This window comes from Ambystoma mexicanum, chromosome 8 (genome assembly GCF_040938575.1).
Source record: "Ambystoma mexicanum isolate Mex_15411 chromosome 8, UKY_AmexF1_1, whole genome shotgun sequence".
Classification (NCBI taxonomy): domain Eukaryota; kingdom Metazoa; phylum Chordata; class Amphibia; order Caudata; family Ambystomatidae; genus Ambystoma; species Ambystoma mexicanum.
Window position 1 is genome coordinate 130,062,724 of NC_090929.1, and position 14,784 is coordinate 130,077,507.

Sequence of the window (14,784 nt, forward strand, 5' to 3'; positions counted from 1 at the left end):
CCTAAGTGACTCACTGGCATACACCCATGGCGTGGATTGCTTAAATGGGTTCTCAGGTGGACCCTGATACCTCAGTCTTCTGTGACTGCATGTCTAAGTTGTTTTGCCTCTGTCTTGCAGGTGCGGCCACCACGACCCCAAGTCCCTAAGCGACCCAAGAGCAATATGGCGGTTGAAAGTCAGAGGAGTTCTGGATCAAGCCCTGAACAGTAAGTCTTTCCTCTGTGTTGAGGTGGGTGGGATCGCAATGTTTTAATTCACTTTTTTGCTGGGTGTTGCACACGCTACAGGCATCAAGGACTGTAATCCATTACACCTGCGTCAGTAGGACTGCCATATGATGTCACATTCTGGATGAAAATGCAAGTGCCTTCCCACCTACCCCCCAACTTTTTCTGCTTCTGAGATCTAAGAATGCAAGCACTGCTTTACCAGGCAGATTGGCAGATGCATCCCCTACCAGCCCCAGCAGTGCTAAGCCTCCCTTTCTTGTCACAAGCCAGTACTTGTTTGCAGATTTGCATTACTATACTGGAAGTGGTACCCCCTACACTCCTGATAATTTTTCTTCAGTCACATAGAAGAGAACTCTTATCTGCCACTATGTTCTTCCAAGCATGTCGCGAGAGGCAGAGCTACGAGTGACGGGGTGAGGGAGAAGTCTGACGGCAGAACCCAAAGAGGTTTTGCAAGAGGGCACATTTCTTACCCCGCATTGTGAAGGCTAAGCTTACATTGCCACTCTTAGTTCTCTATCGGTTTACCTTCCACTTTTAGGCGTTTGGGGAGGCTATTGGCTCCAGTACTTAATGGTGTTTCCTCTTTTGCTATAACAGGCTATAGGGCATTTCTCTTATTCCATCTTCTCCTCATCCCATGGGTAATTTTTGGGGAGAAGGTTGGAGATTAGTTGACTCCCCAGAATTTTGTTTAGATATTCCTTTTATACACTGAGCGCGTTGCTGTAGATCACAGTGGATGTTTATGCCGGATCACCTTTCTTGCGGAAGTTTGATGACTGGTGTGATATTAGTCTGATCATGGTAACTGTTAAAGCATAAACCTCAGTCTCCAGGTAAGGAGGGCAGCGCTGTGTCGCTATATGTCTGAAGTCAGTCCCATCTCATTGTGTTCTTGTTTCACACCTTCCTACAGAGCAATGGGGATCAATAGCAGACTATTGTAAAGTGCGGGTTTGGGTGAATAGGGGAGCACGCAAGATGGAAGTAAAGAGGAGGTAGAGGTGGCTTTTGCCCATGTGTCACTGTGTACTCTCCTTTCTTGTCCCCCATGCTGTTGCTATATATCCGTATGCCCCCTCCCGTCACCGTAAGACCAACCAACTGTCACTGTGTGTCTGCTTTAAAGATGAACCATCATATCACATCACTACGCCTACTCTCTACTATACACCATCACACAACTCGAACACAGCTATACCCCTGATAAATTTGGCCTAGCTGTTAACTAACGAACACTTCCCCATGAACACCTCACTCCCTAACAAAACGCAGCTGTCCCATGACATTCCGGCCTAGTTGCTCAAATAAGCGTCCTTCAGGCCTAACACAGCCAGAACCCAGTCTGGGTGTCCACCCACCAGACTGCACACATCCAACTGATATCTTCAACACCACACCTAACGCTAGGATGCAGCTACCATCTGACAATTACATCAGCTGCACACATAACTGGTGCACCCACGCAACCTATGACACCATCTCTCTCTACTGACCAGAACTGTGGTTCCCAAGGACGTTCAACCTACCAGCGCTTTGAGGTCATACCAATGATATACATTGATCTACATCGCATGCCGTTAACAAATTGTGTTTAGATTACACAGAACGTACAGTACAATTAAGTGATCTTAAACAGACTTGCACTGTCCTTTCAAGTCAGTATGAAATAAAAGTCTTGGGGTACATGCTTAGTTGCCTTGGAGAGGTGTGGTATCATCTCAGTCATGACATTACCCATTGCTCCTCATACTTGATCAGGACCGTAGTGGAGGAATGCATGAGGGTATGGGAGATAGTGAAGGCTGGTAGTAGGCATGGCACAGCAGCGCAGGCAGAGCCCCAGTTGTCAAATTCTGATTAGAGAGCCAAGGCTCGGAAGAGTAGCAATGCTTAGAAGGACCTTTTAAAGTTATTTTCCTTTCTTAGGTTCTGATGGCGTGTATTTCACACCTTGGTGCTGAAGTGGGACATGACAGTACCAAAGCAGTGGCTTTCCTTTGGTCTTGTGCCTGGATTAGCCGTGTCTTGGGTGAACTGAAGTTTCCTGGTGGGGTGTTGTGTTGGATACGGGCCGACAGGTATTTGAGCTCAATGTTCTAGTAGGCTCTATGGCAGATCCATAGATTTTGGCAGGTTGGGAGAATCTATGTTGTTTAGCACCACATCCTATGCACATTCACCATACAATCGGTGTGACCCACATATTCCTTTGTTACACACAAACACCACTTGTGTGTGAATAAACCCACCATCTCAGGAAAATCAAATGGCCGGCAAAGGTTGTTTTTTGATCAATTCAATATCTGCACTTCAAAAGTGCACCTTACGTAATAGATCACTAAGGCGCACCACACGCCTATGTGGCACTGGGCCCATTTTATTATTGATGCATACATTTTCAAGTAAATTCGTTGTGTAATCATATGCCACCGTAGATATGGAAGTCTTGGGTGACATGGTGACATTTCTTTAGGTAGGTAATCAACTGGGCCGCTCTTTTCTGGATTACCTGAGGTTAATTTATGGAATCAGTGAGGAGTTTGTTCTATCAATCCTAGGAGGAGAGTATCAGGGCTCTTATAACCTCCATCTTGTGTCAGTAGCCAAACAGAGGCAGCATTTTCCTCTGCATGTTGAGTTAATAGTGGACTGACCTGGTTACTACATCAATCTTGGGCTTTTCGGCCATGTGGTTGGTGCTGACCAGGCATGGTTGAGCTTTCATCCTCTTTCCATCCCCCTGCTGGCTCTGCTAGTGGAGACGGTCCATAATGTGCTTTGCTTAGATTCACCAGTGGGTGGGGAGGTATCAGACTCAATGGAGAACATCTCCATTGAGACCTCAAGTGGCAGGTTCAAATCCCAACAGGGTTCAGCACTATCTAGTTATGTGCGTGATCACTTTCCACAATGGAATTGTGCAATATTATCACAAGCAGATCGACAGTGGGAAAGGTGAACTTTTGTAGCCAGATGTTTTTATGCAGCTGGGCTCCTCTGTATGAAATAAACCCACTTGAATTACCAGAGTGTGGCTTTCTGGTTATAACAGGTGCATTCAGTCTTCTGTTACCCCCTTATTTTTTAATTTAAAAGCAACGAGGCTCCTGCGTAACCAGGCTTCATTCACCTCATTACCTGAGGCTTCGGCAGTCTTCACGTTTGAAGGACTGTGGGAGGGAAATCCTTTATTGTATAAAAGTTTCACCAGGCTTGGAGGGGTCTTCCACTCACTCTTCCTTTCCCCACTTGTTGATGGAGACATATGGTTAAAGACGCAGGTTACGCGCAGGCTACTCGGTTGTATTCACACAAGCCTCCCAGGCAGAGGCGTTGCTGGGGTAGTAAGGGGGGCTTAGGGGGCTATATCCCCAGGTCTTTTGGCTGTAGTACCGGATAGAATATTAGGGGCTACAACCAAAAGGCTAGCTAGCCCCGAGTCCCAAAAGTCCCGACATTAGCATAGCCCCAGATCTTTTCCAGACCTAGCAACACCCCTGCTCCCAGGCCTGTTTGGGAGTGGCGCGCATACCACAAAGGTTTGCATCGTGATGATCCTTCACTTCAGAGTATTCACAGCACCTCCTTTCCAAGGACATGGTAAGATCCTGCATGTTATTTCGGGGATTGGACCAATGCAGGGCAGATTGGTAGAAACACAGCATTAGGCTGTAATGTCGAATCCATGTGATGCTCAGAATTGCCGTTCTTTCTGCCTCTTGAGATAGGCAGATGGACTATAGCCAGGAGCTATTTCTCTGTGCTGTACATTTTCTAGATTAATCAGGCCTCCTTGGTGGTGTTAGGCTGTCAGAGTGTCTGCTGTGTTTTTTTTATTAAAATGCCCCGGAGAGCAAAAGAAAGGCCTTCGCAGTTTACGCGTTACTTTTACGCGCTAGGGCATTTTCCCGCCATTTGAAGTTGGAGAGGGAGCACAAAATGGAATTTACATTTCCACCGTGCTTTCATGTACCGACTTGAAAAGGCACATGTTTTTCTCCTGCATAAATGTTCCTGTAACAGGAATGGCAGATGTTAACCAGAGGATATGACGGGAAATAGCAGACTTGCTTCCAGAACCACTGGTGCACAGCCAGTCACATTTAAAGGGGGGACTGGCAGAGGCTAAAAAGGTGGCGCAGGAAATCATGGAGCCCACTGTGGTCCACCTTGACACTTCTGGCTGGGCCATATGCATCACCACTGACATGAGAATGACTGCCTGGATTCGGGCTACTAAGTTTAACCCCGACGTCCAGGAATGCATATTGGACCTTCCATTCGAGGGGTGGACCTCTTTCAATCCACCACCGATGAGGAGTTCCGTAAAAAGAAAAACAGTTTGCAAACTGCGAAATCTTTATCCTTACGAAGGCCATGCCTAAGGTGTATACCGAGTCACATCAACACTCCAACAAGGGGTGGGGGGCGGCTTCCAAGAACGAAGGTCCGGACAGCCTGACCTTTCGCCCAGTCAACACCGGCGCAAACAACAAAAGGGGGGTAGCAAGGGCTTTTTTCAGTCCCCCTCCTCCGCAACAGCCTCAGAAGAAAAAAGGCATTATGCGTCCATTCGGGTCCACGTATTTCCAGTGGGGGGCAGGTTTGCCCTTCACGCACAGTTTTGGCATCAGAAGTTTGCGGACGCCAGGATCCTCTCGGTAGTATCCACGGGGTACTGCCTACCGATCCCTTCCTCTTCACCCTCCTCCCCTGCACTCCCACAGATTGGGACAGCAACTCTGTTGGCGGAAGTTTGGTCGCTCGTCGAGAGCCAGGCCGTAGAAGAAGTCCCAGCCTCCCAGCGAGGATTGGGCTTCTATTTCAGGATTTTCGCCATACAAAAGAATAACCTGGCTGGCCTGAGAGTTGTGTTGGACCTTTCCACCCTCAACCTCTCCCTCCCTCTTCAAAAATGCAAGATGGTTACGCCAGCACTGATTGCGGAGACATTGTGCAGGGGAGATTGGATGTGGTTTGTGGATCTGAAGGACGCTTATCTACACGTCCCGATTTGGCAGCCGCATCACTCCTTCCTATGATTCAGGATCATGGGCTGCCACTTCCAATACAAGGTGCTACAATTCAAGCCTCAATTCAGCCCCCAGGGCATTCACCAGGCTCATGAATGCGTTGGCAGCCCTCCTCAGGGCTGTGGGCCACCATGTCTAACTGGACGACTGGCTCGTCATGGCAAGATCTCCGGAGGTGGTTCATCACATTTCCTCCACCCTTATGATCACACTCCATGAGCTGGAGTTTTCGGTCAACCTCAAGAAGTCTCAAGTGCAGCCTACGCAGAGCCTGACCTTTCTGGGCCTCATATGGGACATGAGCTCCGAGAAAGTTTTCCCCTCGTCGGACAAGGTCACGGCCATCAAGAGGGCCACTACTCACTTCCTCACCCAAGAAGTGACCTCAGCCTGGTGGTACCAACACTTATTAGGCATCATGGCAGGGGTCCTACTGGCCATAGCCTACACGAGACTCAAGATGAGGAGATTTCAGCTGCACCTCACAGCCTCATGGAATCAGGAACGGGAATCGCAAGCAGAGCTGGTCAGCATTCCGCCATCTCTAAGCCTGACCTCACATGGTGCTCCAGGGATTGCAACCTGCAGACAGGCAGGCCCTTCCAGCAGCCGGCCCCGCAGGTCACAATTACTACAGATTCCTCCCTGGAAGGCTGGGGGGGTCACTTTGGACTTTGGAGCAGGAGTCTCATATCAACGGGCTAGAGCTGAAAGCCATCTGGCTAGTTCTCAAGGATTTCCTTCTGCTCATTGGAGGCAAGGTCATCCTCATCCAGACGGACAACTCCACCGGCATGTACTATGTCAACAAGCAGGGTGGTACCAGGTCTCCTCCACTGTGCAACCTAGCGGTCAGCATGTGGGACTGGGCCCTGGATACCTGAGGGCCACCCACCTTCCGGGGGAGTCCAACCTGGAAGTTGACAGGCTCAGCAGACTGGGAGCAGACAATTACGAGTGGGAATTGAACTATCAGGTGCTGCTGGAGATATTCTGCAGATGGGGGCTTCCTCAGGTGGATCTCTTTGCCTGCTGGGACAACGAGAAGTGCCAGCAGTTTGCGTCCTGGCAGGGGCAGGGCCCTTGCTCCCTGCGCGATGCCTTTCAGATTCAGTGGAGCTGCATGACAGCATATGCCTTCCCTCCAACACCTCTGATCCACAGGGTGCTCTGCAAGATAAAGGAATCGTGGCACCGCAGCATCATTCTGATAGCTGCGAGGTGGCCCGCGAGACTGTGGTTCTCGGAGCTTCTCAGTCTCTAGGACAGGCCTCCAATTGACCTGCTGCTGGGCCCAGCTCATCTCCTGGCGCAACAGGGACAGGGTCATCCACCATGCCCCACAGAAGTTAGCCCTTGCAGCCTGGTTCCTGAACAGGTCACTCTGAAACACCTGGGCCTATCACAGGCTAACCTAGAAATCATTCAGGGTGCTAGGAGCAAGGCTACTAGGAGCCAGTTCAAGAGTAAATGGTCTAGGCTCTGTCACTGTGCCGACTCTAAGGAGATTGGTCCCCTTATGTGCACGTTGGATGACGTACTCTCCTCCTCTGCACACCTTGCCCACTCAGGTGTGCAGGTGGATACATGCCGCACCTATGTGGCGGCCATAGGGGTCTACAGAAATTCGGAGAAGGGAGTTTTCTCCTCTACCAACCCGGTGGTCAAGCGACATTTGACGTGCCTCGCCAGGTTCTTCCCTCCGATCTAGAAACCACACCCCGTGTGGGACCTCAATGTAGTGTTGGGCGCCTTGGCGCACAAACCACTCAAGCCAATGGCATCTGCGGACATCAAGCCGGTCACCATTAAAACAGCTCTGTTGGTGGGTCTCACTCTGCTCACAGGGTCAGGGAGATCCGGGCATTGGTTGCTTCAGAACCCTATACTATTTTTCACAAGGATAAGGTGGTCCTGAGAACACACCCTGCGTTTCTACACAAGGTAGCCTCTGCTTTCCTTCTGAACGAGTAGATAGTCCTACCTATGTTTCCTCGTAGCGCTTTTTAAAAAACCTTAATTCTCCTTATGGGGCTTTAGAAGCCCTTCCTCGCTTTTTGGGGCTTTGGAAGCCTTTATCCTCTCTCATTTCCTCTGTGGAGGTGATTGTAGTTTTGTTGGAGCTTTGGCAGCCCTAAATGCTCCTCAGGGCTTAAAAACCCATCCTGGCTAGGATAGAGTTAATATTTCCTCTGTGGTGGTGCTGTGCCATTGCAGGCAGGCAGGGATGTCCAACTTGGGCCCGGCCCAGGTCCTTCCCACTTGGGCAAGGCCTTCCTTCACTGCCGGCAGCCCATGCAAGGCCCCGGCCGCACCAGACATGCTGCGGCAAGGCGTTGGGTAAGTCTTACACCGCTCTCCCTGTCTATCCCCGGGGAGAGTGGGTAGCACGCATGGCCTCCGGGGGGGCAGCGACCCCTTTTGCGCTGCCAGCACCACTGGGGCTTCTTCCTCTTCACCCCGGAGAGGGTTGACTTACCACCACAGCTGCCTCGCATCAACTACGGCGGCCCGGGACTTCGGTCTTCTCTGGTCCGTCCGGTCTGGCTCCTGCACGGACCATACACCCACAGGCCGCGCCTCGGTTGGGGGACTGCAACGCACGCGCGGTCGTTTGTCTTCACCCAGGCCGCACTTTGCATGCGCCTGGCTCTTATCTTATGGCCGGCTGCAGCTAGCAGAGGCAGCCCGAGTTTTGCTTGAGGCTGTGACACCCTCCTCAACCTCCCCCCAGCAAAACAGCTCTTCCTTTTCTGTCTTTTTCCTGATGCACTGTCTTTCCCCTTGGGCTCACTCTTCCAACTGTCACTGTCCGACCGTCTTTTTCTTGCATTCCTTTTTGGAGCTTCTTAAGTACAGACCACCTTTTTTAGCAGGGGGGATCTGCCTATTAGGTATTGTCCCAGTGCTCCATGTGTCCCCCATGCTGGGATACTTGGTACTTTCAGGTAAGTATGTGTAAAGCACATACACATTTAATTAAGATGTACAAAACCCCTATGTCCTGTTGTTTTTCTCTAATATCTAACCCCTAGGTGACCGCGCCCATTTGGGCCGAGGGTTACATTGGTGTCTGTGTCACATAGTAGTGGAGTGAGGTGAGAAATCAGGCCATAGATCATGTCCTGTTTAACAGCAAATCTATTTACAGGTGGCTGTGTGCCCTTTCCTTCACAGCTGGTCTGCTGGGACTATATCAGTGCTACCAGCTGTTAGCAGATAAGGGACCTCATTACACGGAAGGCGGTAAGGGTAAACAGTCACCGGTAAGGGTACCGGTGACCATTAACCCTTACCGCCTTACTACGAGGTCCCTTTGAGGGACCCGACCTTAATGGCTGGTGTGGACCAGCCGTTAAAGTTGGGACCCGCAAAGGGACCTTGGTGCTAATTACGGTACCGCAATTTGCAGTACCGTAATTAGCTCCTTCTCCATTCCCATTATGCCCTATGAAGGCAAAAATGGGAATGGGGAAGGGCCATGGAGAAAGGGGGGAATTACTGCCCCGCCAACCTTGGAATGGGGTGGTAATTCCCCTTTCCTCCATGGTGGTACCGGTATGGTACCGGCAGCAACCATGGTGCAAATGGCACCATGGCTTACCGCCTACCGTGTAATGAGGCCCAAGGAATCTGTGGCACAGAGGGGTGAAATGATTGGCAAGGACCAGACATTTTGGGGTTATGTGTAGGCATCACATTAGTACCCAAAGTTGGCAACATTGCAAACATCTCTGTTGTTGTGTTATATAGACCACAATTGTGGCCAGAGCCCCCATTGAATCATGTTTTTCAAGGAGAAGGGTATTAGTGTAGTATGCAGTTTTTTAAAGAAATGTACATTTATTTTGACGCTCCATCAGGACACACTGAAATGTTGTCTAGGTTTTTGAAACATATTGTTAAAACGCGCATCAAAAAATAAGGAGCGAAAAAAGAGCAGTCTGAGCAGGCTTCTAAACAAATGAGTACTTCCAGTAGATTCCTTGCACAGAGCCCCAGCTCCCTGAACAAGGTGTCCCCGTGCTTTGCTCCAATCATCAAACAGCCAGACTGTGATGTCGTAGTATTCTCATGCTGCCTGTAGGACCACTTGTATCCTGTACTGAGGGGAAAACACAAGCTAGGCAGATTTTGTGCGCCGGGCATGCCATGCTGTGCCTGGTGATAGTACACAGACACACAGATAGGGTACAGAACTTAGCAAACATCTATAACCTTTTGTGTGTGTATCATAGTTCTCTCTGAATGTATTGGACGCCATGTTGAATTTCTGGTCCACATTGTATCTATAAACTGTTGCCATTCTGGTCACTTTATGTGGGTTAGACAGTATCTCAAACTCAAGAAACAATCATCTCACATGTCATGAATGGTGCACCTAACAATGAAGGAACTGATTGGATATCGCCTGCGTGGGGTCCCTTGGGTGCCGACTAGTGGCCTGCTGGATTATACAGTAGGGGCCACAATCAGAGACACTACCTACTATCGTGGGCCAAATGCACAATAGTAGCAGACACGTTCTACCTTTGGTATGTTGGTCAACAGTTGGTGTGCTTCGAGGTCCTACACTCTCATGCTGCAGCAAGGATGTGGGGCTCATTTTCTTTCCTGGGCACCACAGTCAGTGCGGCTGTAGTGGTCAGACACTAAGCACAAGCAGATCAAGTATTAATCCGAGAGATCATGTGTACGCTGTTCTTAAGCAAATAGTGTTGGGGGAAGAGCCTGGGCTTTAGAGGTGTTGTGTGCCCCTGTATGTTGGGGCAGAGCCAGGGCTTTAGAGGTGTTGTGTGCCCCTGTAACAACCGAGTTTGAAAGAAACCTATTTTTCCACCACCCTCTTTACCTGATACCGTATGTTTAGAGACAGTATTGACAGATACAAACGATATCACCACAGAACGGCATACGCAACCTTTGACCACTGCATGCATTATTCATCTCTGTCCTGCCAAGATAATCGGTGAACTAAAATATTCCTTGGCTCTGCTAGTGAATTCACAAGAAGTTTGGACCGGGGTAGGCTGCGTGGTAGGGTGTGTTACTAGCGCCATGCCCCAAGTCATGTGTTTATTAATGAGTTGCTAATGATCAGGTTGGTATGAATACGTTTGTGACCCCGTGCCCTAGTTGTGCTGGACTTTGCTCTATCTGTCCTGAGCTGTGGCCCTAGCTGCTTCCGGGTAGCCCCATCAGCATGCCTTTCATCAACACTGGTGTGTCCCTACCAAGAGCATGCACGCCCATGACACCCCCCAGGTCTACAGACCGTAGACCACAATGACTCACCTTTTCATGCTGATGCTCGTGCCCTCCGAAGAAGCGAGGGATTCGAATACATAAATAATTACAGATGCTCTCGATGTCCAATTAAGTCTGACCTCTGGAGCAAGAGTGCCAACCGTGTTTACATATAACATCATTTCAGTCCATCAATCTAAAGAGGTCTATTTACAAAAGACTTTGCATTCAGATTGGATGCTTATTCTAAAAACCAGAGCAAGCGGTTCCTGAGTGAATGAGCCACTGCCCCTTGTTTGATTACAATTGTATATCTAGAGTTAGAGTTGATTGTTATTAACTTTGTACTAAACCATGATAAGGTCCAATCTTCAATGCACAGGGAAGTTGAAACTAAACAATTGAGTCGTTTTCCAAGACAGTGATGGTTATTGGGCAACTGGAGATGATAAATGCTCAGGTTGTTGGTCTAATTCAAGGGCAGTAATGACTACAATGTTGCAGTCATTCTAATCTTATGAAATTGATGGATGGACCTCGTAGCAGCCGACCCCCTTTTTCAATTGAGATTGGAGAAAAGCAGATGGATGTTGCTACTTCCTAAAGGGCCCTCCTAGTACCCTGCCCACCTTTCCTATTGAGGTTGGGGAAAAGCAGATGGATGTTGCTACTTCCTAAAGGGCCCTCCTAGTACCCTGCCCATCTTTCCTATTGAGGTTGGGGAAAAGCAGATGGATGTTGCCAATTCCTAAAGGGCCCTCCTAGTACCCTGCCCATCTTTCCTATTGAGGTTGGGGAAAAGCAGATGGATGTTGCCAATTCCTAAAGGGCCCTCCTAGTACCCTGCCCACCTTTCCTATTGAGGTTGGGGAAAAGCAGATGGATGTTGCTACTTCCTAAAGGGCCCTCCTAGTACCCTGCCCATCTTTCCTATTGAGGTTGGGGAAAAGCAGATGGATGTTGCCAATTCCTAAAGGGCCCTCCTAGTACCCTGCCCATCTTTCCTATTGAGGTTGGGGAAAAGCAGATGGATGTTGCCAATTCCTAAAGGGCCCTCCTAGTACCCTGCCCATCTTTCCTATTGAGGTTGGGGAAAAGCAGATGGATGTTGCCAATTCCTAAAGGGCCCTCCTAGTACCCTGCCCACCTTTCCTATTGAGGTTGGGTTAAAGCAGATGGATGTTGCCAATTCCTAAAGGGCCCTCCTAGTACCCTGCCCACCTTTCCTATTGAGGTTGGGGAAAAGCAGATGGATGTTGCCAATTCCTAAAGGGCCCTCCTAGTACCCTGCCCATCTTTCCTATTGAGGTTGGGGAAAAGCAGATGGATGTTGCCAATTCCTAAAGGGCCCTCCTAGTACCCTGCCAACCTTTCCTATTGAGGTTGGGGAAAAGCTGATGGATGTTGCTAATTCCTAAAAGGCCCTCCTAGTACCCTGCCCATCTTTCCTATTGAGGTTGGGGAAAAGCAGATGGATGTTGCCAATTCCTAAAAGGCCCTCCTAGTACCCTGCCAACCTTTCCTATTGAGGTTGGGGAAAAGCTGATGGATGTTGCTAATTCCTACTGGTTTACCACTCCTAAAATATGACCTCTGCAAGCCGCACCCCCTGCACCAGGGAATTGAATCTGAAAACTATTTGCATCATGGCTTATACTTAAACAGACTTCAATTTGAAAGGTAATCAAAGGTAGGAGATTAAGTTATTGGTTTCTTATGATTATGATGATAACCGTGAACAGTCTGATTTCTTAATGAGTCTCTTTGGTGCCAATATTTGCCAAACCAGACCAAAATAACTGGAACCTTTCAATGTCCAATGAACCAGAGAAAGATATTAGGAAAGAGAGGGGGAAAATCCAAATATTAACGTTCATGTTTCCTACAGTCATCAAGCCGTAGTAAGTATTTCAGAAAAATGTATCATTATTTTATAAGTGAAGATTTCTCTGATGATCCATTCCCAATCTGTGGTGCCACGGGGTGTGACCCCAAATGAAAATGGCCATAATGCCATAATGCGTGTGAAAAATAAATGAGGCAGTTACAGCACAAACCATATTGTTTCCCCTTCGAATGCTACTGTGCCAGAAGCTCATAGTTGACTCCTCTGTTGGATCGTCATGGGAGAGGTCATCTGTGATCATTGGATGTTTTTAGCCTAAGATTGCAATGGTGCCAGGTGGCAGGGAAAACTTCACCTCCACACACCAGCATCGCGGTTCACTTAGTGGAGGAGCAAGAGGGTCGCAGAGTGTTGCCACTAAAGTTAGCGTTTGTATGAAATCATCACCAGTAGACTTGAATTACAGCATCGCATTGGAACACTGTGTGAATAAGGACCCGATACCTTCATACATGTGCTGGCATGACGCCTTTAGAGGTACTCTTATGTATGCCCTGTTTTAATACATGAACAGATTCCATGTTGTGGCACCTCTGTGGTTGGTCTACTGCATCTTTTATCATAAACACAAAGCAATAGGACCTGAGACTTGCATCAGGTTTTAAAAATAATGGATTCATTAAGTAAAATAAAAACAGGGTGTAGAGGAGGGATCTAACCACAAACAAGGATGAAGCTTCTTAAAATATGAGAGCCAAGTGGAACAATGTAGGTGAAGGGGAATGTTTGCAGATACAAAAGGCCTGTTCTACTGTGGCCCAAAATCCAAAGGGCATTCCCTGGAGTCTGCAGGTCTTGGGATCCCTCCATTGAAGTTGCAGGCGAGCGTTCACACTTATGGGTTTTAGTCACTTGGCTTTCAGATGACAGTTGAATTATTCCCTGACTGTCCGAGCTGCATGTGCAGTCTGCAGTCATTGTCCGCTTTGATGCCTGCTGTCGTTTTGGGACATTCCGGTGTCGCTGCTGCCTGACATGTCTCCCGAGCCCTACTCGGGCTCCTTCCTCGTTCAGATTTGTAGAGAGTCCTCAAGGCTCAGGTTCTCTCTTGACCCAAGCTATTTCTACTCCCAATTAGCCCTACTGGCAGTGGTTCACAATGGGGCCAGCTGTCTCAGATACTCAGTGAACCTTCTTGGTTCCAACTCACACTGCGTTTTGCAGTCTCACCTTTCATTCAAGCCTTTTTAGTTTAGCTTCTCAATGAGACTTCTAGGTTAGAGTACACAAGCTCTCCTACTTCACTCTTACAACAAAATAATTTCCCCCAGGTTCTTGGTGAGGTTATGTCTCTCCTGTCAGAATCTTCACTATGGTTTCCAGGTAGCGTATAGCTGTCTCTCCTACTTCCCAGTTAGTTTCTTCTTTATTTTATTTTCCTCGATAGACTTGCCATTGCCACCAGAACCTAGGTGATTGCTAGCCTGTCTCTCCCACTTGTTTTCTGTTGGGTTTTTTTGGCGTTGGCTCTACCAGTCTTTAGGCCCAGGTCCACAAGGCTTTAAACTTGTATTCCTTGTGCTTCCTGTGCATCACGCAAATTCTGGCCCCACTGCCATTGCGATCTACCACTCAGCACACTTTCCAGCTATGAACACCTTTCAGCCATGAGCACTCTTAGTATTGGCCAATGGTGGTTTTACAACCTGTACCTCTTAGTGAACTTTCACTACTTTCCTCCATCTCCAACTTTCTTCTTTTTGTGAAGCCCTTCCCCTTCCTCTATTCCCTATTTATTTTCCAACCTTGTCCTTGAACCTCTCTGTCCCTCTCACAGCTCTGCCTTTTCCCTGTTCCCCTCTTGCTCTCTCCTTTCCTTGTCCTACTCCAACTAATTCCCCTTCATATTCCTTCCTTTTCTCTCCTCACTTGCTCTGCACATACATCCACAATGTTCACCTTTCTCCAAACTTTCTGACACTGACTTGGTCTTTGCTCCCTTTTACATTTGAGCTGAGCTTGTACGTGGGACCACGGATGCCTCAGTGGAGAGATCTGAGCTTGATTATTGGTCTTAGTTTTGGATTGGATGTCAGTCCTCTGTCCCTCCCATGCGTGGCCATTTGTCTCTATTGCTTGGGCATACTTCTCCACAGGCCGAGACTTCAACAGAGGAGGCTTACATCTTGTGTTGGTTCCCTAGGGCCTGCATCTCTCTGAACTTCCAACCATGCCTGTTTGTGGCTCTTGTCACCATGATGTACAGGTGAGAGTTCGATCATGTCTGCAATTTGGACCACGCTTGCGTACCTGCCCGCTATTCAATGCATTCAAGATCAGGAATTGCTTATCGCAATAGTGTGGGGCAACCTCCATGCCTTCTCTCTACCCAGTGACCTGCAGTGCATTCCCGACC

At 48.5% G+C, this 14,784-nt stretch overlaps 1 protein-coding gene across 4 annotated transcripts in view; it reads left to right on the plus strand.

The window, feature by feature from the left end:
• The window catches only part of DENND1A (DENN domain containing 1A), a 2,718,319-nt gene that overhangs the window by 2,562,781 nt on the left and 140,754 nt on the right, over positions 1-14,784 (plus strand). For all 4 annotated transcript variants that reach the window (XM_069609457.1, XM_069609459.1, XM_069609458.1 and 1 more), the window contains one exon: positions 121-209. In XM_069609457.1, the coding sequence (XP_069465558.1) occupies positions 121-209 (89 nt within the window). The remainder of the gene's footprint in view (positions 1-120; positions 210-14,784) is intronic.